The 19293-nt window shown below is 40.8% G+C and overlaps 1 protein-coding gene across 1 annotated transcript in view; it reads left to right on the top strand.

Annotated features, from left to right (window-relative positions):
* Positions 1-2414: 2414 nt before the first annotated feature.
* The window catches only part of LOC128647621 (matrix metalloproteinase-21), a 256538-nt gene continuing 239659 nt past the window's right edge, over positions 2415-19293 (top strand). The window contains exon 1 of the mRNA XM_053700376.1: positions 2415-2708. Coding sequence (XP_053556351.1) covers positions 2553-2708 — 156 coding nt within the window. The 5' untranslated portion in view covers positions 2415-2552. The remainder of the gene's footprint in view (positions 2709-19293) is intronic.

Here is a 19293-nt window from a genome sequence, read left to right as displayed (position 1 = left end):
ACCAACTCCTCCGCCTGCAGCCTCCACCGCTGGATTACAGACTGCTCCAACACCCTCGCCCCCCTCAAAAAACCATCTGGCCGCCAAACCACCAACAAAGTAAGCTGGTTCACCCCGGCCCTCCAGGACTCCAAATGCCACTGCAGACGACTGGAAAGAACCTGGAGATCCAGCAAGACCCTTCTGGATAAAGCTTCCTTTAAGGAAGCAATCACCACCCACCACCACCTCATAAAAACCGCCAAAAAAACAGCCATCCAAGACAGAATCAACTCTAATGCACAAAACAGCAAGGAGTTGTTCTCAGTCATCAAGGAATTCTCTAAACCCAACAGCGACACCACCAACATTCCACCCTCCCAGGACCTCTGCAATACCCTTGCTGCACACTTCCACCATAAGATCCTCGACATCTATGACAGTTTCACACCTCATAACTCAACCTCCACCACCCACTCCCCTACACCCGACAACCCTCCCAAATTTGCCCCCCCTCACCACACACAGACTATTTGGAGCCCCGTCACCACAGATGACACCCTCAGAATCATGAAATCCATCCACTCTGGTGCACCCTCGGACCCATGCCCCCATCACATATTCAACAAAGCAAGCAACATCATCGCCCCTTAACTCCGGCCGCACCATCAACTGCTCCATCAAAACCGGCACCTTCCCGGATATCTGGAAGCATGAGGAACTGAAACCCCTGCTGAAGAAACCCTCGGCAGACCCCACGGACCCGAATAACTACCGCCCCATCTCTCTACTCCCCTTCCCGGCCAAAGTCGAAACCCACACCAGTCAACTTTATTAGTAGCAATGTGGGGGGCCAGCGGTTTAGGGGTTAATAGGTTTAGTTTATTAGTAGCGATGTGGGGGCGGTGGTTTAGGGGTTAAAAGGTTTAGTTTATTAGTAGCGATGTGAGGGGAAGGCGGTTTAGGGGTTAATAAGGTTTATTAAGTGTCTGTGATGTCTGGGGTGGTGGATTAGGGGTTAATCATTTTATTTAGTGTTGGCGATGTCAGGGGGCGGCGAATTAGGGGTGTTTAGACTAGGGGTTTATGTTAGGGTGTTAGGTTTTAACATAACTTTCTTTTCCCCAAAGACATCAATGGGGATTGCGTTACGGCGATCTCTATTCTGCGATTGCAGATGTTAGTTTTTTTCTAACACTTTCTCCCCACTGATGTCTATTGGGGAAAGCATGCATGAGCACGTAAACTCAGGTCTTGGGTTTTGTGCGTTATGGAGCTTATCACACCATAATGCACAGCGCAAGGAGGTTTTTTTGTAACTTGTAATGGCAGCGCTATGCAAAGTGCAATAACGCAAAAAATTTTGCGTTATTTACGCACCGGGTTTAGCGCACAACTTCTAGTCTTGGACATAGAAAGTAATGAAGCTCTCTGAGATAGAAAATTTCACATGGGAGAGAGAAGGTAATTGGAGAACCCCTGGGGCTGATATAAAGGCTCAGTTTGCATCAATTACAAATTAAAATGAAATGTTTTCACTACAATTTAACTTGCTTTTGTCTATATTTTAGTATATATTACTTTTCTGTTAGTTAAAATAAGTTTATGAATTATCTGGTGAGACAAATTAGTGAGACTAGCTTGTTTAAAATGCTTAGAAAATTTCACAAGACAGACCCTTCATTTTCAATATAATGTAAATATGAATTTTGAGAATGCGCAATCGCATTTCGCCTAAGGACACAATAGAATATTAGTACAATCACGTTTATAATTTACATACATAGAACATTATAATATACAATAGCCAGTTCCTATACTTTTAATAGGAATTTGTATTTTGTCTTTATTAACAAAATCGATTTGGATGATATAGATTTTCTGAGGTAGTTTCCTGAGGGTTCCTTGGGAGTAACACACAGTGTATTTTGTGTAAACGCACTCTGAAGACAGACGCCCCTGCCTTCATCGCAGCTCACTAGAGATGTTAGCGGACTTTTGCTGAAGTTGTGATCCCCGTTAAATCCTAAAGGAGACACATCACCACTTGTCAGCACAACGAGGTTCAGCCCACTTTTTTATGATATACCGACAGAAGGCAAGCCTGGCATACCCAGGGAACCTCAATTTCTTGCTGGTCTGTCAATGTCTTGAATATTAGGGCCTCAGTGAGTTCAGCCCCTGTAAAGTCTGCACTACAATTTCTTTATAAACATGAGAATCCTTGATCATCAGAGCCATGAGCTGTCACCGACTGATACTATGATCAGTTAAGATACGTTACTTGCACTAGGTGGGTTAATAGGAGTTTATTACAGTTTTTCACGTGTTCAGTTTTATATTGAGGTGTGATGTCGCAGGAAATCTGATGTCAGATAGTTACTAATGAGGAATATTCACAAGGGTTTTATTACTTGTCTCTTGCTATCAGATCAGACAAACGACGCTCATTGAGAGCAGAGGTTTAAACGACCTGTGAAACAGCAGGAGACACAAGAAACCATCAGACACAGCTGAGAGGATAAAGTGACAAGATCTGTGTCCGGGTGATATCATCATTACACGTGACGCAGATGGCAATGGCTACTGGTGTTGGCCCAGTTCTGGGGTGCCTGGTTATTTGTTTGCTGAATCCCAGCACAGGAGAGAGGATTTACCATAACCGTGATCGCTCCGACATGAGGTTACCGGACCAAGTGAAACCTATAATTACTCCCAAATCAGCACAGGTAGGTGACAGGCTCCAATGAAGCAGAACCTTGTGGGACCATATACAACACTTTTATGTGTTGTGTTGGTGTCACTTCACACACACACACTTAAATAAATATGTTCACACATTTAAACTCACACACATACTGGCAGAGTCTGGGGAACCCGGGTTGGGGCTGGTTGCACGCTAGACGACTGCCTAATTTGCCCCTCTGTGGCTCCCTCTCCCCCTGCACACACTCACATACACATATATATATATATATATATATATATACATACACACACACACACCTTTAGACATGTATATGTATGTATCACCATTTGCAGCCCTTTTCTAGCATCTGAGACCTCATATCTTTGAGCCCTTATAATTTTCACTGCATTTTTTTAACTTTTTTTCAATGTTAATATGAGTATAGCTGTACTGTTAAATGTATTTTTACTGTGTTAAATTATATTGCGCTCCAGCTAACGCGTTTACTTTCAACTTGTAATATGTGCGCTATTTTTGTTGCGCACAAAGAGCCGATAAATACCCCATATCACTTGTGCACTACAGTTAGCGCGCCACTTGTAACTTAGTATATAATTACATGGTGTAATACAATTTAACCCTTTGGAGGCACGTCTAAGGTTCTATTAATTAGTTAACCTATTTGTTTTTTGTGAAAATCATTAGCGTTTATCAGGCTGAAATGTAAATTGTGTTGCTTTATGCAGAAAACAATAGCTCTCCTTTAAAGGAACACTGAATCCAAAAAATTTCTTTCAGGATTCAGATAGAGCATGCAATTGTTAGCAACTTTCTAATTGACTCCTATTATCAATTTTTCTTCGTTCTCTTGCTATCTTTATTTGAAAAAGAAGGCATCTAAGCTTTTTTTTTTTTGTTCAGCACTCTGGACAGCACTTTTTATTGGTGGATGAATTTATCAACCAATCAGCAAGAACAACCCAGGTTGTTTCCAAAAAAAGATGCGCCGGCATCTAAACTTACATTCTTGCATTTCAAATAAAGATAACAAGAGAATAAAGAAAATTTTATAATAGGAGTAAATTAGAGTTGCTTAAAATGGCATGCTCTATCTGAATTACAAAAGAAAACATTTGGGTTCAGTGTCCCTTTAAGTAAAAATGAACCTTGGAGCTTGAGAAGAGAGAGGTGTTTTGGTATCTTTTGTTTGGCAATGGTCCCAGAGAGAAATATTTGCATTTAAAGCCGCAGTAGAGAAGTGGTGTCCTGTGCTATAATTATATCTAGAAATGACTCATTGCAAGAGGTTTCTAGTTAAAAATAAATGATTAAAGATTTGATCACCAAGTTTGCATTAAATTTAAGTGAATACATTAGATATAATTAAATCAATTGATTCAAGTGACACCTTAACAAATACAGAGTTACTGACCACTATAAAACTATGTATATAATAAAGAGTAGAAAAATGTACCAAATATGTCCCTGAATGGGAGGGATGCAGCCCTTTCCTACAGAGGGTGCTGGATGCAGAATGCATTAAATCAAATGAAAAGAAAACGTAGCATCCCCATAGCACTCATCAAAACTCAATATTCATTAGATATGAACAAAGTCTCACCTCACCAGGGACACAATATTAAAACCTTTAATTACAAACACTTAAAAACATGACTAACTAGATTTTGCCTTTGACAAAGCTTCAGTGCGAAGCGCGCGTCAGGCACCTACAGGCAGGGTTTGGTCCTGATTGAGGCTATCTGTATACCTCCACTAATTTGCTAATATGGTTTCTTATGTAATAATGGTGTTTTTTTACCCAGGCTAGTACGGGAATACCCAGCTTCTTTTAATAATTGCCCTGGCAGTTACACGTGAGCTTAGCAGTTTGCCATCCCATTACGCTCCTGAGAGGAGGCTTAAGAGTCACCGGTAGACCATAGAAATGTCTCCACCCCCAAATTTCTATAACTGCTGATAATTCCATCATTACCCCTACCCCGCATGCCCGATGTCTTGGGGTCACACTTGACTCAGATCTTTCCTTCACTCCTCACATCCAGTCCTTGGCTAAAGCCTGCCGCTTCCACCTTAAAAACATCTCTAAAATTAGACATTTCCTTACACAAGACACAACTAAGATTTGAATCCACTCTCTCATCCTTTCCCGCCTCGACTACTGCAATTCCGTCCTCTCTGGTCTACCTAGCTGCCGCATAGCTCCTTTACAATCCATTATGAATGCCTCTGCCAGGCTCATCTTCCTTACTCGCCGCTCTTCATCTGCTGCACCTCTCTGCCAATCCCTTCACTGGCTTCCTCTTGCCTCTAGGATTAAACACAAAATCCTCACTCTGACATACAAAGTCCTCAACTGCACTGCTCCCCCCTACATCTCAGACCTTGTCTCTAGATACTCTCCCTCCCGTCCCCTTCGATCAGCTCAGGATCTCCTCCTCTCCTCCTCTCTTGTTACTTCCTCACATTCCTGTTTACAGGACTTCTCCAGACTGGCCGCCATCTTGTGGAATTCCCTGCCTCACTCCATAAGACTCTCCCCTAGTTTTTACAGCTTCAGGCGCTCCCTAACAACTCTACTATTCAGGGATGCATACAACCAACACTAACTTTTTCTAACTCCATTGCTTTCCCCTTGAACCCCTTAGAATGTAAGCCTATGGGCCCAGCTGTTTGCAGATCGCTTCACAAGAGCCGACTACAACAGTGAAACTCTCGGCAGGGCCCTCTACCCACTTGACCCCTACAAAAGCTATCCTGTATACCGACTATGTTTACAGCGCTGCGGAATCTGTTGGCGCTCTACAAATACCTGATGATAATAATAATAATAATAATAATAATAAAGGGATATTTTTTTATTTGTGTAACACAGGTTAATGGGGATAATTACCCACTTTGTACTGGACTGAGGTTTACAGGATTTGACCAGCAGCTATATTAGGGCTTATTTCTATTTGACCATACCTGCCTACTTTTTCTGTTTTTTTAATCCAGTATAAAACTATAACTGCTGCTCTAAGCTGTGGTCAAGTGTCTAATTAAGGCACAATGGGGCACAAGCGGGTCACACAGAGCAGGCACAAAGGGGTGCTAAAGGGTCACACAGAGCAGGCACTAGAGGGTGGCACTACAGGGTCACACAGAGCAGGCACTAGAGGGGTCACACAGAGAAGGCACACGTGGGTGGCACTAGAGGGTCACACAGACCAGGCACAAGGGGGCACTAAAGGGTCACACAGAGCAGGCACTAAAAGGGTCACACAGAGCAGGCACTAAAGGGTCACACAGTGCAGGCACAAGCGGGTGGCACTAGAGGGTCACACAGACCAGGCACAAGGGGGCACTAAAGGGTCACACAGAGCAGGCACTAAAGGGTCACACAGAGAAGGCACAAGCGGGTGGCACTAGAGGGTCACACAGACCAGGCACAAGGGGGCACTAAAGGGTCACACAGAGCAGGCACAAGGAGGCACTAAATGGTCATATAGAGCAGGCACTAGAGGGGTCACACATAGCAGGTACTAGAGGGTGTTACTACAGGGTCACACAGAACAGGCACTAGAGGATGTCAGTATAGGGTCACACAGAGCAGGCACTAGCACAGAGCAGGCACTAAAGGGTGTCACTACAGGGTCACAGAGAACAGGCACTAGAGGGATCACACAGAGCTAACACTAGAGGGTGGCACTACAGGGTCACACAGAGCAGGTACTAGAGGGTGGCACTAGAGGGGTCACACAGAGGTAACACTAGAGGGTGGCACTACAGGGTCACACAGAGCAGGCACTAGAGGGTGTCACTAGAGGGTCACACATAACAGGCATTAGAGGGTGGCACTAGAGTTGCACTAGAGGGGTGATACAGAGCAGGCACAAGCGGGTGGCACTATAGGGTCAAAGAGCAGGCACAAGTGGGTGGTATGACAGGGTCACAGAGCAGGCACAAGCGGTGGCACAACAGTGTCACACAGAGCAGGCACAAGCGGTGGCACAACAGGGTCACACAGAGCAGGCACTAAAGGATGTCACTAGAGGGGTCACGGAGCAGAAACAAGAGGGTGGCACTACAGGGTCACATAGAGCAGGCGCTAAAGGGTGGCACAACAGGGTCACACAGAGCAGGCACTAGAGGATGGCACTAGAGGGGTCACATAGAGCAGGAACAAGTGGCACTACAGGGTCACACAGAGCAGGGTCACACAGAGGATGGCACTAGAGGGGTCACATAGAGCAGGAACAAGTGGGTGGCACTACAGGGTCACACAGAGCAGGCACTAGAGGATGGCACTAGAGGGGTCACATAGAGCAGGAACAAGTGGGTGGCACTACAGGGTCACACAGAGCAGGCACTAGAGGATGGCACTAGAGGGGTCACATAGAGCAGGAACAAGTGGGTGGCACTACAGGGTCACACAGAGCAGGCACTAGAGGATGGCACTAGAGGGGTCACACAGAGCAGTAACAAGTGGGTGGCACTACAGGGTCACACAGAGCAGGAACAAGCAGGTGGCACGACAGGATCACACAAAGTAGGCACTAGAGTGGCACACAAAACAGGCACTAGAGGGGTCATACAGAGCAGGAACAAGTGGGTGGCACTGCAGGGTCACACAGAGCAGGCACTAAAGGGTGGCACAACAGGGTCACACAGAGCAGGCACTAGAGGATGGCACTAGAGGGGTCACACAGAGCAGGAACAAGTGGGTGGCACTACAGGGTCACACAGAGCAGGAACAAGCGGGTGGCATGCCAGGATCACACAAAGTAGGCACTAGAGTAGCACACAAAACAGGCACTAGAGGGGTCATACAGAGCAGGCACAAGGGGGCACTAGAGGGGTCACACAGAGCAGGCACAAGGGGCACTACAGGGGTCACACAGAGCAAACACTAGAGGGTGGTACTACAGGGTCACACAGAGCAGGCACAACAGGGTGGCACTACAGGGTCACACAGAGCAGGCACTAGAGGGGTCACACAGAGCAGGAACAAGCGGGTGGCACTACAGGGTCTTACAGAACAGGTACTAGAGTGGCACTAGAGGGATCACACAGAGCAGGCACTAGAGGTTGTCACTACAGGGTGACACAGCAGGCTATACAGGGTGTCACTACAGAGTCACACAGAGCAGGCACTAGAAGAGTTACACAGTAGGCATGACAGGGTCACACAAAGCAGGCACTAGAGGGGTCACACAGAGCAGGCACAAGAGGGCACTAGAGGGGTCACACAGAGCAGGCACAAGAGGGCACTAGAGTGGTCACACAGAGCAGGCACAAGAGGGCACTAGAGGGGTCACACAGAGCAGGCAAAAGGGGGCACTAGAGGGGTCACACAGAGTAGGAACAAGGGGGCACTAGAGGGGTCACACAGAGTAGGAACAAGGGGGCACTAGAGGGGTCACACAGAGTAGGAACAAGAGGGCACTAGAGGGGTCACACAGAGTAGCAACAAGGGGGCACTAGAGGGGTCACACAGAGCTAACACTAGAGGGTGGCACTACAGGGTCACACAGAACAGGTACTAGAGTGGTACTAGAGGGGTCACACAGAGCAGGCACAAGGAGGTCACACAGATCAGTCACAAGGGGGCACTAAAGGGTCACACAGAGCAGGCACTAGATTGTGGCACTAAAGGGTCACACAGAGCAGGCACTAGAGGGTGGCACTAAAGGGTCACACAGAGCAGGCACTAGAGGGTGGCACTAAAGGGTCACACAGAGCAGGCACTAGAGGGTGGCACTAAAGGGTCACACAGAGCAGGCACTAGAGGGTGGCACTAAAGGGTCACACAGAGCAGGCACTAGAGGGTGGCACTAAAAGGTCACACAGAGCAGGCACTAGAGGGTGGCACTAAAGGGTCACACAGAGCAGGCACTAGAGGGTGGCACTAAAGGGTCATACAGAGCAGGCACTAGAGGGCAGCACTAAAGGGTCACACAGAGCAGGCACAAGGGGGCACTAGAGGGGGTCACACAGAGCAGGCACAAGGGGGCACTAGAGGGGGTCACACAGAGCAGGCACTAGAGGGCGGGACTAAAGGGTCACACAGAGCAGGCACTAGAGGGTGGCACTAAAGGGTCACACAGAGCAGGCACTAGAGGGCGGCACTAAAGGGTCACACAGAGCTAACACTAGAGGGCGGCACTAAAGGGTCACACAGAGCAGGCACTAGAGGGCGGCACTAAAGGGTCACACAGAGCAGGCACTGGAGGGCGGCACTAAAGGGTCACACAGAGCAGCCACTAGAGGGCGGCACTAAAGGGTCACACAGAGCAGGCACTAGAGGGCGGCACTAAAGGGTCACACAGAGCAGCCACTAGAGGGCGGCACTAAAGGGTCACACAGAGCAGGCACTAGAGGACGGCACTAAAGGGTCACACAGAGCAGGCACTAGAGGGCGGCACTAAAGGGTCACACAGAGCAGGCACAAGAGGGCACTAGAGGGGTCACACAGAGCAGGCACAAGGGGGCACTAGGTTGGGTCACACAAAGCAGGCACAAGGGGGCACTAGAGGGGTCACACAGAGCAGGTATAAGGGGGCACTAGAGGGGTCACACAGAGCAGGCACAAGGGGGCACTAGAGGGGTCACACAGAGCAGGCACAAGGGGGCACTAGAGGGGTCACACAGAGCAGGCACAAGGGGGCACTAGAGGGGTCACACAGAGCAGGCACAAGGGGGCACTAGAGGGATCACACAGAGCAGGCACAAGGGGGCACTAGAGGGGTCACACAGAGCAGGCACAAGGGGGCACTAGAGGGGTCACACAGAGCAGGCACTAGAGGGCGGCACTAAAGGGTCACACAGAGCAGGCACTAGAGGGCGGCACTAAAGAGTCACACAGAGCAGGCACTAGAGGGCGGCACTAAAGGGTCGCACAGAGCAGGCACTAGAGGGCGGCACTAAAGGGTCACACAGAGCAGGCACTAGAGGGCGGCACTAAAGGGTCACACAGAGCAGGCACTAGAGGACGGCACTAAAGGGTCACACAGAGCAGGCACTAGAGGGGTCACACAGAGCAGGCACTAGAGGGCGGCACTAAAGGGTCACACAGAGCAGGCACTAGAGGGCGGCACTAAAGGGTCACACAGAGCAGGCACTAGAGGGCGGCACTAAAGGGTCACACAGAGCAGGCACTAGAGGGCGGCACTAAAGGGTCACACAGAGCAGGCACTAGAGGGCGGCACTAAAGGGTCACACAGAGCAGGCACTAGAGGGCGGCACTAAAGGGTCACACAGAGCAGGCACTAGAGGGTGGCACTAAAGGGTCACACAGAGCAGGCACTAGAGGGCGGCACTAAAGGGTCACACAGAGCAGGCACTAGAGGGTGGCACTAAAGGGTCACACAGAGCAGGCACTAGAGGGCGGCACTAAAGGGTCACACAGAGCAGGCACTAGAGGGTGGCACTAAAGGGTCACACAGAGCAGGCACTAGAGGGCGGCACTAAAGGGTCACACAGAGCAGGCACTAGAGGGCGGCACTAAAGGGTCACACAGAGCAGGCACTAGAGGGGTCACACAGAGCAGGCACTAGAGGGTGGCACTAAAGGGTCACACAGAGCAGGCACTAGAGGGTGGCACTAAAGGGTCACACAGAGCAGGCACTAGAGGGCGGCACTAAAGGGTCACACAGAGCAGGCACAAGGGGGCACTAGAGGGGGTCACACAGAGCAGGCACAAGGGGGCACTAGAGGGGGTCACACAGAGCAGGCACAAGGGGGCACTAGAGGGGGTCACACAGAGCAGGCACAAGGGGGCACTAGAGGGGGTCACACAGAGCAGGCACAAGGGGGCACTAGAGGGGTCACACAGAGCAGGCACAAGGGGGCACTAGAGGGGTCACACAGAGCAGGCAAAAGGGGGCACTAGAGGGGTCACACAAAGCAGGAACAAGGGGACACTAGAGGGGTCACACAGAGCTAACACTAGAGGGTGGCACTACAGGGTCACACAGAACAGGTACTAGAGGGGTCACACAGAGCAGGCACAAGGGGGTCACACAGAGCAGGCAGAAGGGGGTCACACAGAGCAGGCACAAGGGGGTCACACAGAGCAGGCACAAGGGGGTCACACAGAGCAGGCACATGGGGGTCACACAGAGATAACACTAGAGGGTGGCACTACAGGGTCACACAGAACAGGTACTAGAGACTAGCATTCCTAATTATTACAATACCCATCATTCTAATAATCCTTATATATCTAAATCTTCTGATTACAACCGATTAGTCAGACTTCGTCAGATTCATAAATTGCAGACCTTTTTCCCTCTTGGTTTAAATTCTAATGCAGATCTAGCAGTGTTCAATTGAATACACTCTTTCTGATTCACTTTCTTCTAAACATTAACCTTACTCCCATTTATTCCTCACTATCTCTTCTGCATTAACATCACTCTCACTTATTCCTCACTATCTCTTCTGCATTAACACCACTCTCACTTATTCCTCACTATCTCTTCTGCATTAACACCACTCTCACTTATTCCTCACTATCTCTTCTGCATTAACACCACTCTCACTTATTCCTCACTATCTCTTCTGCATTAACACCACTCTCACTTATTGCTCACTATCTCTTCTGCATTAACACCACTCTCACTTATTCCTCACTATCTCTTCTGCATTAACATCACTCTCACTTATTCCTCACTATCTCTTCTGCATTAACACCACTCTCACTTATTCCTCACTATCTCTTCTGCATTAACATCACTCTCACTTATTCCTCACTATCTCTTCTGCATTAACACCACTCTCACTTATTCCTCACTATCTCTTCTGCATTAACATCACTCTCACTTATTCCTCACTATCTCTTCTGCATTAACATCACTCTCACTTATTCCTCACTATCTCTTCTGCATTAACATCACTCTCACTTATTCCTCACTATCTCTTCTGCATTAACACCACTCTCACTTATTCCTCACTATCTCTTCTGCATTAACATCACTCTCACTTATTCCTCACTATCTCTTCTGCATTAACACCACTCTCACTTATTCCTCACTATCTCTTCTGCATTAACATCACTCTCACTTATTCCTCACTATCTCTTCTGCATTAACATCACTCTCACTTATTCCTCACTATCTCTTCTGCATTAACATCACTCTCACTTATTCCTCACTATCTCTTCTGCATTAACACCACTCTCACTTATTCCTCACTATCTCTTCTGCATTAACACCACTCTCACTTATTCCTCACTATCTCTTCTGCATTAACACCACTCTCACTTATTCCTCACTATCTCTTCTGCATTAACATCACTCTCACTTATTCCTCACTATCTCTTCTGCATTAACACCACTCTCACTTATTCCTCACTATCTCTTCTGCATTAACATCACTCTCACTTATTCCTCACTATCTCTTCTGCATTAACATCACTCTCACTTATTCCTCACTATCTCTTCTGCATTAACACCACTCTCACTTATTCCTCACTATCTCTTCTGCATTAACACCACTCTCACGTATTCCTCACTATCTCTTCTGCATTAACACCACTCTCACTTATTCCTCACTATCTCTTCTGCATTAACATCACTCTCACTTATTCCTCACTATCTCTTCTGCATTAACACCACTCTCACTTATTCCTCACTATCTCTTCTGCATTAACATCACTCTCACTTATTCCTCACAATCTCTTCTGCATTAACATCACTCTCACTTATTCCTCACTATCTCTTCTGCATTAACATCACTCTCACTTATTCCTCACTATCTCTTCTGCATTAACATCACTCTCACTTATTCCTCACTATCTCTTCTGCATTAACATCACTCTCACTTATTCCTCACTATCTCTTCTGCATTAACACCACTCTCACTTATTCCTCACTATCTCTTCTGCATTAACATCACTCTCACTTATTCCTCACTATCTCTTCTGCATTAACATCACTCTCACTTATTCCTCACTATCTCTTCTGCATTAACATCACTCTCACTTATTCCTCACTATCTCTTCTGCATTAACATCACTCTCACTTATTCCTCACTATCTCTTCTGCATTAACATCACTCTCACTTATTCCTCACTATCTCTTCTGCATTAACATCACTCTCACTTATTCCTCACTATCTCTTCTGCATTAACACCACTCTCACTTATTCCTCACTATCTCTTCTAAACATTAACATCACTCTCACTTATTCCTCACTATCTCTTCTGCATTAACATCACTCTCACTTATTCCTCACTATCTCTTCTAAACATTAACATCACTCTCACTTATTCCTCACTATCTCTTCTGCATTAACATCACTCTCACTTATTCCTCACTATCTCTTCTGCATTAACACCACTCTCACTTATTCCTCACTATCTCTTCTGCATTAACACCACTCTCACTTATTCCTCACTATCTCTTCTGCATTAACACCACTCTCACTTATTCCTCACTATCTCTTCTGCATTAACACCACTCTCACTTATTGCTCACTATCTCTTCTGCATTAACATCACTCTCACTTATTCCTCACTATCTCTTCTGCATTAACATCACTCTCACTTATTCCTCACTATCTCTTCTGCATTAACATCACTCTCACTTATTCCTCACTATCTCTTCTGCATTAACACCACTCTCACTTATTCCTCACTATCTCTTCTGCATTAACATCACTCTCACTTATTCCTCACTATCTCTTCTGCATTAACATTTTTTCACTCATCCACACCAGCTTCATATTCACTATCAAACAGTCTGATCACCATCATTATCATCTACACACTTTTAGGTTTATTATTCATACCTTCTGTTCAGACAAAAACACAGATGTTTTATATAAGCTCACTTTTATGATAAAGATTTTTATATACATACCTTTCCTATACTCAATATAGTTTTCAGCAATTTCTGTCATGTCACTTTTTTATTTCATTCCATGTTTTTTATTCATATATCAACATGGGTTAAATAAAAAACAAAAATATTTTTTTTTTGTTCAAACATTTATTTTTTAGGGCCACTCAGCTAGCTCCCACTAACATTAGATCATAATTATACATTTTTATCAACAAACTATCTCAATTTATTTTACACACCAAGCCATCTATTCACACTTAGCTAGGTTTAACAGTCTATGTTATTTTTTATATATATTTTTTATACAATATTTTTTATATATATTTGAAGTCATCATAATAAATTTTTTTATACAGTTATCTCTCATACAATTATCTGGTCTCTTCGCATTTTAGGCTATTAACATAAAACGAATATATTTTCAACTGTCATTATTTTGGGTCATGTTTTTCAGCTAGCTCCCACTAATTATACATGTATTTTTTTTTACATATAATTACATTTTTTTTTTTATATATATAATTTTTAAAAGATCATATATAGATTGTCCATATACTCAGCTGTTGATTTTTATACAGCTGGGCACATCAGTTTATCTAACTATTCATCTCATTGTTTAGATGGAAATTTTGTTGTTTACATACCAAAAAAGATTTCAAAAAAAGATTTTTCATTTAAACTTTTTTTGTCAATTGTATTTAGGTCTTAATTATATGTTTTCTATGTATTTTGACATTAGTCAAACAGAAATTTATTTTGCGTATAACACACTAATTTTTGGGCTTACTCAGCTAGCTCCCACTAACTCATGCAAAAAAAAATTTTAAACAAATAATTTTATTTTTTTTATTTTATTTAGAATATTTACTTATTCATATATATGATGTTGATCAGGAATTTTTCCTGTTGTCCTTTTTTTTGTTCATCTTGACACCACATATATTGTCCTTAGGGTTACCACCTCGGCCATGTTTTCCTCAACACTTATGAGTTACACATGCTGCAGGGTGTGCACGGAGGAACATGTATTGTGCTGTTCATTCATGTGATGTTCAGAGGCACAATACATGTTCCGCCCTGCTTACCCTGTAGCATGTGTAACTCATAAGTGTCCAGGAAAGCATGGCCGAGGTGGCGACCCTAATTGTCCTACACACGTTATCTTAGACAGTTGTTACACCTATTTACTGTTATCTAAGTTACTGGGTTCATTACACCAACTTGTGCTTCTTATTTATTTTTATTGGAGACAATGATTTATCCCAAACATTGTCACAAATAATGGTATACAGTTTGCTATATATATTGACTCTCCCCGTGGTTCTGAAACAACAACAAAGTGTATACTATCCTATTTCATTGTAACACATGTGTTTCATAGTATATCTTATGAATTTACAAATATCCTTAATTACATATTTATTAATATCATTCCTTTCAGAACAAAACCCCTTTTTTAAACCATTATATGCACATTTTTCTAGATATATTTATCCTAAAAAGTCTCATCACAGATTTCTTTGTCTGTTTGCAAATACACATCATTAGTGAATAATTGATTTCACACTTGACACCTTAACCCTCCGTTGTCCATTGGATGATTTGAAAGTGTGGCAGCTTAAAAAGCACTTTTTTACTTGTATTTTTATATTATTTTTATACCTGATGAAACGACCGTGTTGTGTGGTCGAGAAACGCGTTGTAGCAACATTAAACTTGTCTTTTAACCTTTTTATATGGAGGAGTCTTTCTGCCTAATTATTCAGATTGAATTTGCTCTATCTGCACAAATAACTTTACAAACCATTACATCACAGTTGGTTTGCCTGCACCATATCTCCAGCCTGTTGTTTGATACTTGGATTCAAACTTCCCTGTGATCTTACCTGTGACCTAAGAACTGGTCTCCACCTTAATACAGGATCAGTATCCAGCTAGCTGACTACTGCAAGTGTTAGCCTGTCTGTTCGCACTATCTAGTGCCTTCAAAAATTGTGAGTTTTACTATTTACCTTCTTTATTATATATCACATATGGATTTCACTATGAGGTTCCCATTTTCTTTCTAACTTATATTATATTATAAGCATGACAGCAAAATAATGCAGTGTTATATTATATTATAAGCATGACAGCAAAATAATGCAGTGTTATATTATATTATAAGCATGACAGCAAAATAATGCAGTGTTATATTATATTATAAGCATGACAGCAAAAAAATGCAGTGTTATATTATATTATATTATAAGCATGACAGCAAAATAATGCAGTGTTATATTATATTATAAGCATGACAGCAAAATAATGTTGTGTTATATTATATTATAAGCATGACAGCAAAATAATGCAGTGTTATATTATATTATAAGCATGACAGCAAAATAATGCAGTGTTATATTATATTATAAGCATGACAGCAAAATAATGCAGTGTTATATAATATAAGCATGACAGCAAAATAATGCAGTGTTATATTATATTATATTATAAGCATGACAGCAAAATAATGCAGTGTTATATTATATTATAAGCATGACAGCAAAATAATGTAGTGTTATATTATAAGCATGACAGCAAAATAATGTAGTGTTATATTATATTATAAGCATGACAGCAAAAAAATGCAGTGTTATATTATATTATAAGCATGACAGCAAAATAATGTAGTGTTATATTATATTATAAGCATGACAGCAAAATAATGCAGTGTTATATTATATTATAAGCATGACAGCAAAATAATGCAGTGTTATATTATATTATAAGCATGACAGCAAAATAATGCAGTGTTATATTATAAGCATGACAGCAAAATAATGCAGTGTTATATTATATTATATTATAAGCATGACAGCAAAATAATGCAGTGTTATATTATATTATAAGCATGACAGCAAAAAAATGCAGTGTTATATTATAAGCATGACAGCAAAATAATGCAGTGTTATATTATATTATATTATAAGCATGACAGCAAAATAATGCAGTGTTATATTATATTATAAACATGACAGCAAAATAATGCAGTGTTATATTATAAGCATGACAGCAAAATAATGCAGTGTTATATTATATTATATTATAAGCATGACAGCAAAATAATGCAGTGTTATATTATAAGCATGACAGCAAAATAATGCAGTGTTATATTATATTATAAGCATGACAGCAAAATAATGTAGTGTTATATTATAAGCATGACAGCAAAATAATGTTGTGTTATATTATATTATAAGCATGACAGCAAAATAATGTAGTGTTATATTATATTATAAGCATGACAGCAAAATAATGTATTGTTATATTATATTATAAGCATGACAGCAAAATAATGCAGTGTTATATTATATTATATTATAAGCATGACAGCAAAATAATGCAGTGTTATATTATATTATAAGCATGACAGCAAAATAATGCAGTGTTATATTATATTATAAGCATGACAGCAAAATAATGTAGTGTTATATTATATTATATTATAAGCATGACAGCAAAATAATGCAGTGTTATATTATATTATAAGCATGACAGCAAAATAATGTAGTGTTATATTATAAGCATGACAGCAAAATAATGTAGTGTTATATTATATTATAAGCATGACAGCAAAATAATGTAGTGTTATATTATATTATAAGCATGACAGCAAAATAATGTAGTGTTATATTATATTATATTATAAGCATGACAGCAAAATAATGCAGTGTTATATTATATTATATTATAAGCATGACAGCAAAAAAATGCAGTGTTATATTATATTATATTATAAGCATGACAGCAAAAAAATGCAGTGTTATATTATATTATAAGCATGACACCAAAAAAATGCAGTGTTATATTATATTATAAGCATGACACCAAAAAAATGCAGTGTTATATTATATTATAAGCATGACAGCAAAATAATGCAGTGTTATATTATATTATAAGCATGACAGCAAAATAATGCAGTGTTATATTATATTATAAGCATGACAGCAAAATAATGTAGTGTTATATTATATTATAAGCATGACAGCAAAATAATGTAGTGTTATATTATATTATAAGCATGACAGCAAAATAATGCAGTGTTATATTATATTATAAGCATGACAGCAAAATAATGCAGTGTTATATTATAAGCATGACAGCAAAATAATGTAGTGTTATATTATATTATATTATAAGCATGACAGCAAAATAATGTAGTGTTATATTATATTATATTATAAGCATGACAGCAAAATAATGCAGTGTTATATTATATTATAAGCATGACAGCAAAATAATGCAGTGTTATATTATATTATAAGCATGACAGCAAAAAAATGCAGTGTTATATTATATTATAAGCATGACACCAAAAAAATGCAGTGTTATATTATATTATAAGCATGACACCAAAAAAATGCAGTGTTATATTATATTATAAGCATGACAGCAAAATAATGCAGTGTTATATTATATTATAAGCATGACAGCAAAATAATGTAGTGTTATATTATATTATAAGCATGACAGCAAAATAATGCAGTGTTATATTATATTATAAGCATGACAGCAAAATAATGCAGTGTTATATTATATTATAAGCATGACAGCAAAATAATGCAGTGTTATATTATATTATATTATAAGCATGACAGCAAAAAAATGCAGTGTTATATTATATTATAAGCATGACACCAAAAAAATGCAGTGTTATATTATATTATAAGCATGACACCAAAAAAATGCAGTGTTATATTATATTATAAGCATGACAGCAAAATAATGCAGTGTTATATTATATTATAAGCATGACAGCAAAATAATGTAGTGTTATATTATATTATAAGCATGACAGCAAAATAATGTTGTGTTATATTATATTATAAGCATGACAGCAAAATAATGCAGTGTTATATTATATTATAAGCATGACAGCAAAATAATGTAGTGTTATATTATATTATATTATAAGCATGACAGCAAAATAATGCAGTGTTATATTATATTATAAGCATGACAGCAAAATAATGTAGTGTTATATTATAAGCATGACAGCAAAATAATGTAGTGTTATATTATATTATAAGCATGACAGCAAAATAATGTAGTGTTCTATTATATTATAAGCATGACAGCAAAATAATGCAGTGTTATATTATATTATAAGCATGACAGCAAAATAATGCAGTGTTATATTATATCATAAGCATAAAAACAAAATAATGTAGTGTTATATTATATTATAAGCATGACAGCAAAATAATGTAGTGTTATATTATATTATAAGCATGACAGCAAAATAATGCAGTGTTATATTATATTATATTACAAGCATAAAAGCAAAATAATGCAGTGTTATATTATATTATAAGCATGACAGCAAAATAATGCAGTGTTATATTATAAGCATAAAAGCAAAATAATGCAGTGTTATATTATAAGCATGACAGCAAAATAATGCAGTGTTATATTATATTATACGCACGACAGCAAAATAATGCAGTGTTATATTATATTATACGCACGACAGCAAAATAATGCAGTGTTATATTATAAGCATAAAAGCAAAATAATGCAGTGTTATATTATATTATAAGCATGACAGCAAAATAATGCAGTGTTATATTATATTATAAGCATGACAGCAAAATAATGCAGTGTTATATTATATTATAAGCACGACAGCAAAATAATGCAGTGTTATATTATATTATAAGCATGACAGCAAAATAATGCAGTGTTATATTATATTATAAGCATGACAGCAAAATAATGCAGTGTTATATTATAAGCATGACA

The sequence above is a fragment of the Bombina bombina genome, chromosome 2 (assembly GCF_027579735.1).
Source record: "Bombina bombina isolate aBomBom1 chromosome 2, aBomBom1.pri, whole genome shotgun sequence".
Lineage (NCBI taxonomy): Eukaryota > Metazoa > Chordata > Amphibia > Anura > Bombinatoridae > Bombina > Bombina bombina.
Note: the sequence above shows the minus strand (reverse complement) of the source record. Positions and strands in the feature narration are given on the sequence as shown.